Raw genomic sequence first — 10522 nt, forward strand, 5'->3', positions numbered from 1 at the left:
GACTGGATTAATATTTATGAACTCAAATGAATGTATGTCAGTAATTTCCATCAATTCAAATGTTCACTTAGTGCATATCTAAACATCTTCTGTCTAGTCTAATGCTTTCGTCCTGTGACCTTTCCGTAGCAGTCCACTGTCTCCGTGGTTGGTGTTTTTAGCTGTGCCGCAGTGAGAAACAGCAGGTGGACTGGACATCAGGACTGCAATAAAAGCTCCGTTCACAAGCATAGCCACTGTATTTACCGACAATAAGGGACTAAGACTATACTGGTCCCAAATACCTCAGTTACAACTTGTAAAAATGCTTTATGTAGTCAGACACTGCATTTCCACTGCAATGTGAATAGTTGCTGAGAGAAACATTTTGCAGGGTTCGAGAGAATTCCAAAAGGAATACTATGTATATTCTGTTTGGGAGATGTGTGTGAAATAACCATTGGTTAAATAAAACGTGCTTTGTATTTGTTTTTGCTGGGGATTCAGGTTTATATGGATTGTCCCTGCACTGAAAATAAGGATACTTTTTACTCTATAATTGACCTGCAATTTAGTCCTTGCCATTCCGACTTGATACATGAATAATTTTGCACTCTAAAATTAGTCAGTTTACGTTAGATTAAATACCCAGATACATTATTATTACGAATACTACTTTTACATAGAATAATATTTCATAATCAGAACATTTTATGAAGGTTCTATTTTTCCAGCTAAAACTGATAGTCTCCCCCCCCACTTAATTTCAGAGCTCAAAAGGTAGTTTTTCATTTAGCACAGAAATCCTCTTATCACTGTCTCTCAGAGTGTGGAGAGAGTGCTTATCTCCACCAGCCAGCAGACTGAAGCCTGCTCCCGCAGGAATGAGCCTCAGACAAAGAGCCCCCGAGGGCATTGATTCCTGCCAGCAGCAAACCTCTGTCCATAAGCTCACACACACACACACACACACAGACACATACACACCATAAATAACCACCAAGCTAGCCTTTCGTTTCGGTTATATGTCTCTGGCCACATTGCCTTAACAACAAGCCTAACAAAAAGACCAAAAGGGGGTGTTTTTAACGGCAAGCAAAACAAAAGCTGAGGGAGAAAATGATTAAAGAAGTCCAACACGTGGAGGCTAAATCAACATCAGTGTAATGGTCCAGTAATTGGTCCTGCCTGCCACACTTTGGCCATGGATTGAATAGGTGACATATTGTGAGAATTAACAGGCTGTTCAAATCTAACCTTCAAAGCAGAATTCTTTCCTAACCACCTCAAAGGTCAGGCTACTACTGTGATTGTTTTATAACACTATGTTCTTCTAGAGAAAGTACTTTGATTGGACAGGCTCTCGATGTGGACATCAGTTGAAAGGAGACGTTAACATTTACTTTTGTAATTGTAGTCTCTGCATAGTTGTTTCTTTAGCTACACTGATGTTTATTATTTATTCTGATGACACCACTACAGCATGGCTACCTTACTGCATTTGATGTTTATACAGTTCAGTAAGATCTACAATTGAACAAAACTTACTATTGTATTTTTTTCTCACTTCTCCATAGGAGCTTTATGTTGTTTTCTTCAGGGTCGTCAAGCCGATTGGTTCTTTACCCCCACACGCTACCCTCCGTGACAGGAAAACCAAAGCTAAAGCCGAGCTACAGTCCACAGCTCTTCAGATAAAAGTCCTTTGCTGAGCTAAATCTTATGATCATGGTCATGGTGGGGTAAATGCTCTGGGAGAGTGCTGGGCAGCGTTCAGCAGGAAAATGTTGTGGAACATTGCAGATAGAAATGTCATGAATAAATCTGACAATGTGATTCCTTATTCTACATGTCAGAGAGGCATGTTTATTCTACATAATACATTTCTATCTGAACATTCCACAAAGTTGTGCCCTGGCCCTGCTGAATGCGGCCCTGGGGTGTATTCATTAAGTCTTGCAACGTAAACCGTTTATCGTTTAAGAACCAAATGGAAGCAAACAGAGCAAACGGAACGAAACTGGGAGGGATCGACCGGAATTTGTCCAATAGAAACTGAAGTTTTTGTTGCAAAACAGTTTCCGTTTGGAGTTAACGGTTTCGTTGCTAAATGTTTTGCAACAGAATCGGCGTAATGAATACACCCCTGGTGTGAGGATGGGGACGTAGGGACTGGCTGGCTGGCTGAAGGGGCCTACTGCCTGCTGTGAGTGCGTCTGCAGACCTGAGGCCGAGTAGAGTGGAGAGAGCAGGGGAGAGGGGGACCCACCACTGCAGGTGCAGCCCCTTGGAAGTGCAGCAAGGCCCATGAATGGCTGCAATTCAGGGCCGGCCCCATTGGGCCTGTTCTCCAGGCCCCAGCGCTAATCCCAGGGCCTAATCGGATTATGTAAATTCCTACTCCACACAGAGAGACTTTTATGGAAGGCTGCGTCTTTGAAACAACACTTGAAGGGTGTAAAAAAGAACATTAACAATTGGTTAAACTAGACGTCGTTTTTAAAAATCTGAAACGGAGGTTGAAAGTGGGAGGCAGAGAGAGAGGGTGTAGGAGAGGTGGGCTGAGGAGGAGGGGTTGTAGAGAGATGGCTTGACTTGCGCTCATGCTTGTGGCTCAGGGAAGGACCAGCCCGCTCGCTCCCCATGCTCCCCCTGTAATTTATGTGTGGCCCCTGGAATGGCTCAACAAGATTACCATAGTCATAACAAAACGCACATTGTTAAACTGTCAATCTGGATATGGTATTTTTACCTTTTGTGGCCCAATCAGGGTGAATTCAGTAGTAGCAGGACTGGTGATATCAATGTTTTACTGAATGGGTTACCCATGGTTGATGTTTGCGCATAGAAGGGAACAAATGTCCGGAATTGTAAGGGAAGGATCAGGAAGGGAAACGTCTCAGTTTCAGCTCAATAGGAATTTATTTGTAAGCGTAATGTTACCTTTTAAAAGTCACATCGTTCCGTATTAAAATTCATGAATCATTTAGTAAAATGACTCAACAAAAAGGAGTGGATGATATGAAAGTAAAAGTTTTCCAATATTCTCTGAAATTGTTAAACGTATGATATTACATCAGTATTCATATGTTTACCGCTAACCTATTGGTAATTTCTTTGTTTACAGACAGAATAGAACACCCAACGGGAAACACTGTGGTCTGCGGCTGGAAACATCACTCTTGAGTTGAACACCACAATGCAGCAGACTGGAGGAGAGGCTCAACGACCGCACACGTCACACAATAGGGGCTCACCCAGCTATAAAAATGTGAGATGTATGCGCCAGCCTTCCCTCTCTCCATCCCTCCCTCTCACACACAGTCATCAGAGTATGAGAAGGCTGTGACTGACTGGACCTACTATACACAGGACTGGACTACTACATCGGGCTACTGCAGCAGCCAACATTGATGACCTGAGGTACACACTTCTGCTACCTGATACCTCTGTCTGCACGCTACAGCACTTAACAGGTGAGATCAGGGACAATAAGTGGATTTTTGTTTTTTCCTCTGAGGTTTTCCTTTATTGAACTGTAGAATTGTTGGAGTAAAAAATTGTTGGAATGAAAATGTTAAGGAATCTCATGAAAGATGGAACACATTTTCCGTTTGTATTTTTTAGTGTACCATTCAGAAATAAATAGTTCAATACAACAGAAGTGTATTTATTTGTATGTACGCTAATCGTGCGAACACACTAGCATCCTCTGTATGCATTGACTGAAGGTCAGACCTTTTCCATAAACATGTATTTTCATGATGGTATTTCTCATCTTATGAACATGAAACTGAATTCCAATATCAAATACATTAGTCATACTTAAACTATATTTTACATCTATTTCTTACCATTACGGTGTTAATGCACCCTATTTCAGTCATCGTGGAGATTTAGGTGCCATTAAAATGTTATGTGACACCACCATACAGCATTTCTGCCTGGGGTCTGCGCCAGAAATGGCACCCTATTCCCTATACAGTGCACTACTTCTGATTAGACAAAAGTAGTGCACTATAGTGCCGTTTCAGACTAAACTCCAGAGAAAGACATGTCACATAACATTCAAAGAACATTTACTTTTGCCATGGGCTAAGTGGTGCACTATATAGGGAATAGGGTGTAATTCCAGTAGAGCAACACTGTGGTAGTTTTAATTCTGTGTAGATTTCGCTCAAAAACGCTCCCCTCTCCTCCTCCCTCCAGGAGAGCAGCACGATGACCAAGAAGGTGTTCACCAACACACGGGAGCGCTGGCGGCAGCACAACGTCAACACTGCCTTCACTGAGCTCCGCAAGCTCATCCCCACCCACCCGCCAGAGAAGAAGCTGAGCAAGAACGAGATCCTGCGGCTGGCCATGCGCTACATCAACTTCCTGGTGCAGCTGCTGGAGAGCCAGAGTGGTCAACCGGCCTCGCACTCCCCCACCGCCCTGCTCACCTTCCTCAGGGGCAATGTGGAACGTCTCCACTCCTCCTCCAGGACCTGGGGCCTGGCCAGCGACACTGACGCCCCCTCCCCTGGATCAAGCTGTGACAGTACCGAGGCCTGGTAGTGTGCCTGCTGCAGTTTCTTATGATGGGTGATCATCATCTACCACTCCCTGGGGTAAAACTGTCTGTCACCATACCCCCATCCATAGACTCCATTTTAGCTCTGCAACACTTGAGGGGGACAGTGTTGGTGGTGATGGCAAGCAGAGGATGTTTGTGTGGTGTTTATGGGTGCTGCCGTCCCTGCTGAATTAAAGAGATGGCGATGGATTTATTTAGCTACACTTTTATGTTGAAATTATGACAGGGGATGATGGGAGCCTTGTGAAATGTAATCTGTTATCTGCATGGATGTACCGGTAGCTTGGATGTATTCCCATCTTCATGTCTGACATGTATGTTCATCCTGTCGGTGGTGAAAGATGTCTGCATAAAAATAAAAAAATAGTTTTGAAATGAGAAATGAGGATGCATTAAGGCCATGAAGGACAATTTAAAGGATTAAGAAATAGAAAATGTCAAGGATTTTTTTTTGGGGGGGGGGGGGGGGGGGGGGATCATTTCAGGAAAGATAAAGTCTTGTCCAATTCACCAAGGACTGCAATCCAATTACAAAAGTCTATGGAGATTTGTTTTTTTGTGTGCTGAATCTGATTCCGACCTTGCTTATTTGCAAAGCACTATTTATTATCAAATCCTGCAATATGATATGACCACATTCATTGAGTGACACATTGATCATATATGTATTGATTACGTACAGTATTGATTGATTATTTATTTGGACGACAGGGAATGAGCTGTAGGATAACACAACTGACAATCCTCTTTGAAATATGTTTCAATTGTAGGACTGTATTGTATGAACAGATAACAGGAATAGTTTTTGTTGTCTGTCCATTCAAGTATTTATTCATCTTGCTCTTTTTGTACAATAGGCATGTCATGTAGCCAAAGATTTTTATTTTACCATCTTTTGTCAAGGCTATTGTGATTAATATGCTTTTTGTAAAATGTTGGTTAATATTGTTAATGTTATTTATTGGAACTATTTATTTAATAAATTATTTGTAAATTTAAAAAAAGAATACTTTGTTTGAATTTATCAAAAGTAATTAAGTACCATCCTCTTATCATTAAAAGAGGATTCCATTGACACCATGCAACCATTTTTACTAATGTAACAGAAAGTCCCGATCCAGTAAGTCAAGAGTACAGCTGCTCCCTGTGTGTTTGTACTGGTCCATCCTGGATCCCCTAGTCTAGTAAAGCCCTTGTTCCCTCTCAATGGGCCAGTAATGGCCATCCCTCTGATTGTCCACTACAAACACCCTGACCACTGTGTGGACAAAGAGACCACCACTGACCTCTGAACCCTTATCTAGTGTCCGAGGGCAGCGAGAGGGGAAGAGTAAAAGAACAGCTTAACTTGTGCCCTGCAGTCACACAGGTCACCATGCAGTCAAACCCTGACCACTGACCCAACAAGCAGATGTAGTACTGCTCGTCCTGAGGGTCTCCCATGGCCTCTTGGTGTGTTTTTCAAATCACAAATCTTTGTAAACAAAGTGAAACGCTTACTTACGGCCCTTCCCAACAATGCAGAGAGAAAAAAAGATAAATAGAAAAATAACACGAGGAATAAATACACAATGAGTACCGAGTCGATATGCCGGGGTACGAGGTTATTGAGGGAGATGCACTACATGACCAAAAGTATGTGGACACCTGCTTTCGAACATCACATTCCAAAAGCATGGGAATTAATATGGAGTTGGTCTCCCCTTTGCTCCTATAACAGCCTCCACTCTTCTGGGAAGGCTTTCCGCTAGATGTAGGAATATTGCTGCGAGGACAAGAGCATTATTTGGTTGGGCACTGATGTTGGGCGATTAGGCTTGGCTCGCAGTCGGCGTTCCAATTCATCCCAAAGGTGTTTGATGGGTTTGGAGGTCAGGGCTCTGCAGGCCAGTCAAGTTCTTCCACACCGATCTTGACAAACCATTTCTGTATGGACCTCGCTTTGTGGACAGGGACATAGCCTCCCTGTGGCTCAGTTGGTAGAGCATGGTGTTTGCAATGGTGTTTGCAATGCCAGGGTTGTGGGTTCAATTCCCACGGGGGGCCAGTATGAAAAAAAAAAATATATATAAAAAATAATAAGAATGTATGAAGTGAATTGAAATGTATGCATTCACTACTGTAAGTCACTCTGGATAAGAGTGTCTGCTAAATGACGTAAATGTAAAATGATTGTCATGCTGAAACAGGAAAGGGCCTTCCCCAAAGTTGGAAGTACAGAATTGTCTAGAATGTCATTTTATGCTGTAGTATTTAGATTTCCCTTCACTGGAGCTAAAGGACCTAGCCTGAACTATGAAAACAGCCCAAGACTATTATTCCTCCTCCAAACTTTACAGTTGGCACTATGCATTTGGGCAGGTTGCGGTCTCCTGGCATCTGTCAAACCCAGATTCGCATGGTGATCTTAGGCTTGTGTGCTGCTGCTCGGCCATGGAAACCCATTTCATGAATCTCCCGAAGAACAGTTTTTGTGCTGACGTTGCTTCCAGAGCCAGTTTGAAACTCGGGGAGTGAGTGTAGTAACAGGACAGACAATTTTTACACGCTATGCACTTCAGAACTCAGCGATCCCGTTCTGTGAGCTTGTGTAGCCTACCACTTCAGTAAGGCCATTCTACTGCCAATGTTTGTCTATGCCGATAGCATGGCTGTGTGCTCGATTTTATACACCTGTCAGCAACGGGTATCAGTGAAATAGCCAAATCCACTAATTTTAGATGGTGTCCACATACACTATATATACAAAATTATGTACAGTGCCTTCAGAAAGTATTCACACCTCTTGACTTATTCCACATTCTGTTACAGCCGGAATTCAAAATGGATTACATACCTTTTTTTCCCCACACCCATCTACACATATCATGACACTAGGTGAGACCCAAATGCAGACACAAGAGGCAGATGGTTGGAGTTTAAGATGTTTAATAAATCCAAAGGGAGTAGGCAAGAGAATGGTCGTGGACAGGCAAAAGGTCATAACCAGATCAGAGTCCAGGAGGTACAGAGTGGCAGGCAGGCTCAAGGTCAGGGCAGGCAGAATGGTCACGCAGGCGGGTACAGAGTCCAGAACAGGCAAGGGTCAAAACCTAGAAAAAGGAGAAAAGGCACAGTAGGAAACCGGGAAAACCACTGGTAGGCTTGGACATACAAGACAAACTGGCACAGTGAGACAGGAAACACAGGGATAAATACACTGGGGAAAATAAGCGACACCTGGAGGGGGTGGAGACAATAATGAGGACAGGTGAAACAGATCAGGGTGTGACAACACACAATACCCCATAATGACAAAGTGAAAACATGTTTTTAGTAATGTTTGCAAATGTATTGAAATCGCAATAGAGAAATATCTCATTTACATAAGTATTCACACCCCTGCGTTAATACTTTATAGAAGCACGTTTGGCAGCGAATATAGCTGTGAGTCTTTCCACACCTGGATTTTGCAACATTTGCCCAATATTCCTTTCAAAATGTTCAAGCTCAGTCAAACTGGTTGTTGATCATTGCTAGACAACCATTTTTAGGTCTTGCCATAGATTTTCAAGTAGATTTAACATGGTGCAGCCAGCACTATGGTTGAAAATATGGAGAGAGGTACTAAGTAATGTGTTTTATTGGATTTGCCCCAAACATAAGACTTTGTATTCAGGACAAAATGTGAATTGCTTTGCCACATTTTTTGCAGTATTCCTTTAGTGCTTTGTTGCAAACAGGATGCATGTTTTGGAATATTTTTATTCTGTACAGGCTTCCTTCGTTTCACTCTGTAAAATAGGTTAGTATTGTGTTGTAACTGCAATGTTGTTGATTCATCCTCAGTTTTATCCCATCACAGCCATTAAACTCTGTAACTGTTTTAAAGTCATCATTGGCCTCATGGTGAAATCCCTGAATGGTTTCCTTCCTCTCCGGCAACTGAGTTAGTAAGGACCAGTGGTGTGTATTCATAGATGACAAGGGAAGCCAGGCTTACTCAAATTCTTAACTAATAAAAACAAAATCAAATGATAAAATAATGTATCTTTTGTCTCTCTCTGTTTTCATAATTTTCCATCAAATTTGCAAGTGGATGAATCTCACAATAGCCCATGTATCTGATGCTGTCTGGACCTAAAGAGTATAACATTTTGCTGCCGTAGCATTTAATTCATTGATGCCAGCAAGCATTTGGCCTCCCTTGATAAAAAAAACGTATAAAATAATGAGGTTCAGCAAAACACCCCCCAAGGGAAGCCAGCTTGGATTTGGCTTCCCACTAATCAAATCACTTCCTAAGCATAACATAATTTTCGGGGGGAAAAAAATGTTTCTGTTCTGTTTGTGCTGATGTCCTGCAGTAGCTATATGAACAAAAATATAAACGCAACATGCAACAATTTTAAAGAATTACAGTTACAGTTCATATAAGAAAATAAATCAATTGAAATAAATTCATTTCGCGGTAATCTATGGATTTCACATGACTTGGCAGGGATGCAGCCATGGGTGGGCCTTGGAGGGCATAGGCCCAACCACTGGGAAGCCAGGCCCAGCCAATCATTATGAGTTTTCCCCACAAAGGGGCTTTATTACAGACAGAAATACTCCTCAGAACCCCCCCACCCCACCCCCACCAGACGATCCCGCAGGTGAAGAAGCCGAATGTGGAGGTCTTGGGCTGGTGGGATTACTCGTGGTCTGACAACATTCAATTCTCTGGCAACAGCTCTGGTGGACATTCCTGCAGTGAGCATGCCAATTACACGCTCCCTCAAAACTTGAGACATCAGTGGCATTGTGCTAGGTGACAAAACTGCTCATTTTAAAGTAGCCTTTTATTGTCCCCAGCACAAGGTGCACTTGTGTAATTATCATGCTGTTTAATCAGCTTCTTGATATGCCACACATGTCAGGTGGATGGATTATCTTGGCAAAGGAGAAATTCTCAATAACAAGGATGTAAACAAATTTGTGCACAAAATTGGAGAGAAATATGCTTTTTGTGTATATGGAAAATTTCGGGGATTTGTTTTTAGCTCATGAAACATGGGACCAACACTTTAAATGTTGCGTTTAGATTTTTGTTCAGTGTAGCTTGCTAATTCTCTGTACGGACAGACCAATGACAATGACAGCAATTCAGCTCTAACCATAAATTCATATTTTGTTGCACTGGCCTGAGACGACTGAAGTCCAATATGTAGCCTAGATGTAGCCTAGTAGGCTCACGTTAACTAGCTAACTAACTTAGTTTGTTCATTGTTGCCCATGCGAGGAAGTTAGGCTAGCAAGCATTTTAGCTAGGTAGCCTATGACAACAAAAACTAAAAGTGTATATAAAAGTATATATATACATACATACATACATTTCATTCATTCATTCATTCATTTATCTCCGTACTGGTCCCCCATGGGAATCGAACCCACAACCCTGGTGTTGCAAACACCACGCTCTACCAACTGAGCCACACGGCACCACATACAATATGTGGTCCTGTGTGTGTGTGTGTGTGTATATATATACATATATACACACACACACGGGACCACATATCGTATGTGGTCCCGTGTAGCTCAGTTGGTAGAGCGTGGTGTTTGCAACACCAGGGTTGTGGGTTCGATTCCCATGGGGGACCAGTACGGAGATAAATGAATGAAATGTATGCATTCACTACTGTAAGTTGCTCTGGATAAGAGCGTCTGCTAAATGACTAAAATGTAAATGTATGACAGAGCCATAGACTGTTTAGCCAACATGAAAGAGAGGAGGATGACATTGGCATTCAACTAGTCTACATGTAGGTCACTTTTTTTTATTTTACTTGCACACACACACACACACACACACACACACACACACACACACACACACACACACACACACACACACACACACACACACACACACACACACACACACACACACACACACACAAATCAGTACCATGGACAGCAACATGATATTTAGCAACACTG

At 42.3% G+C, this 10522-nt stretch overlaps 1 protein-coding gene across 1 annotated transcript; it reads left to right on the forward strand.

Annotated features, from left to right (window-relative positions):
• The first annotated feature begins 2752 nt into the window (after positions 1-2752).
• On the forward strand, positions 2753-5027 carry tal2 (T-cell acute lymphocytic leukemia 2). The gene is made up of 3 exons (XM_014160610.3): positions 2753-2906; positions 3107-3455; positions 4189-5027. The coding sequence occupies exon 3, from the start codon at positions 4201-4203 to the stop codon at positions 4537-4539; it is 339 nt and encodes a 112-aa protein (XP_014016085.1). The 5' UTR covers positions 2753-2906; positions 3107-3455; positions 4189-4200; the 3' UTR covers positions 4540-5027.
• The last annotated feature ends 5495 nt before the right edge of the window (positions 5028-10522 follow it).

The sequence above is a fragment of the Salmo salar genome, chromosome 20, assembly GCF_965601325.2.
Source record: "Salmo salar chromosome 20, fSalSal1, whole genome shotgun sequence".
In the NCBI taxonomy this organism is placed as follows: Eukaryota; Metazoa; Chordata; class Actinopteri; order Salmoniformes; family Salmonidae; genus Salmo; species Salmo salar.

Bases quoted from the DNA above. Each gene is read 5' to 3' on its own strand.
- tal2 (XM_014160610.3), top strand. From the start codon at position 4,201: ATGACCAAGAAGGTGTTCACCAACACACGGGAGCGCTGGCGGCAGCAC.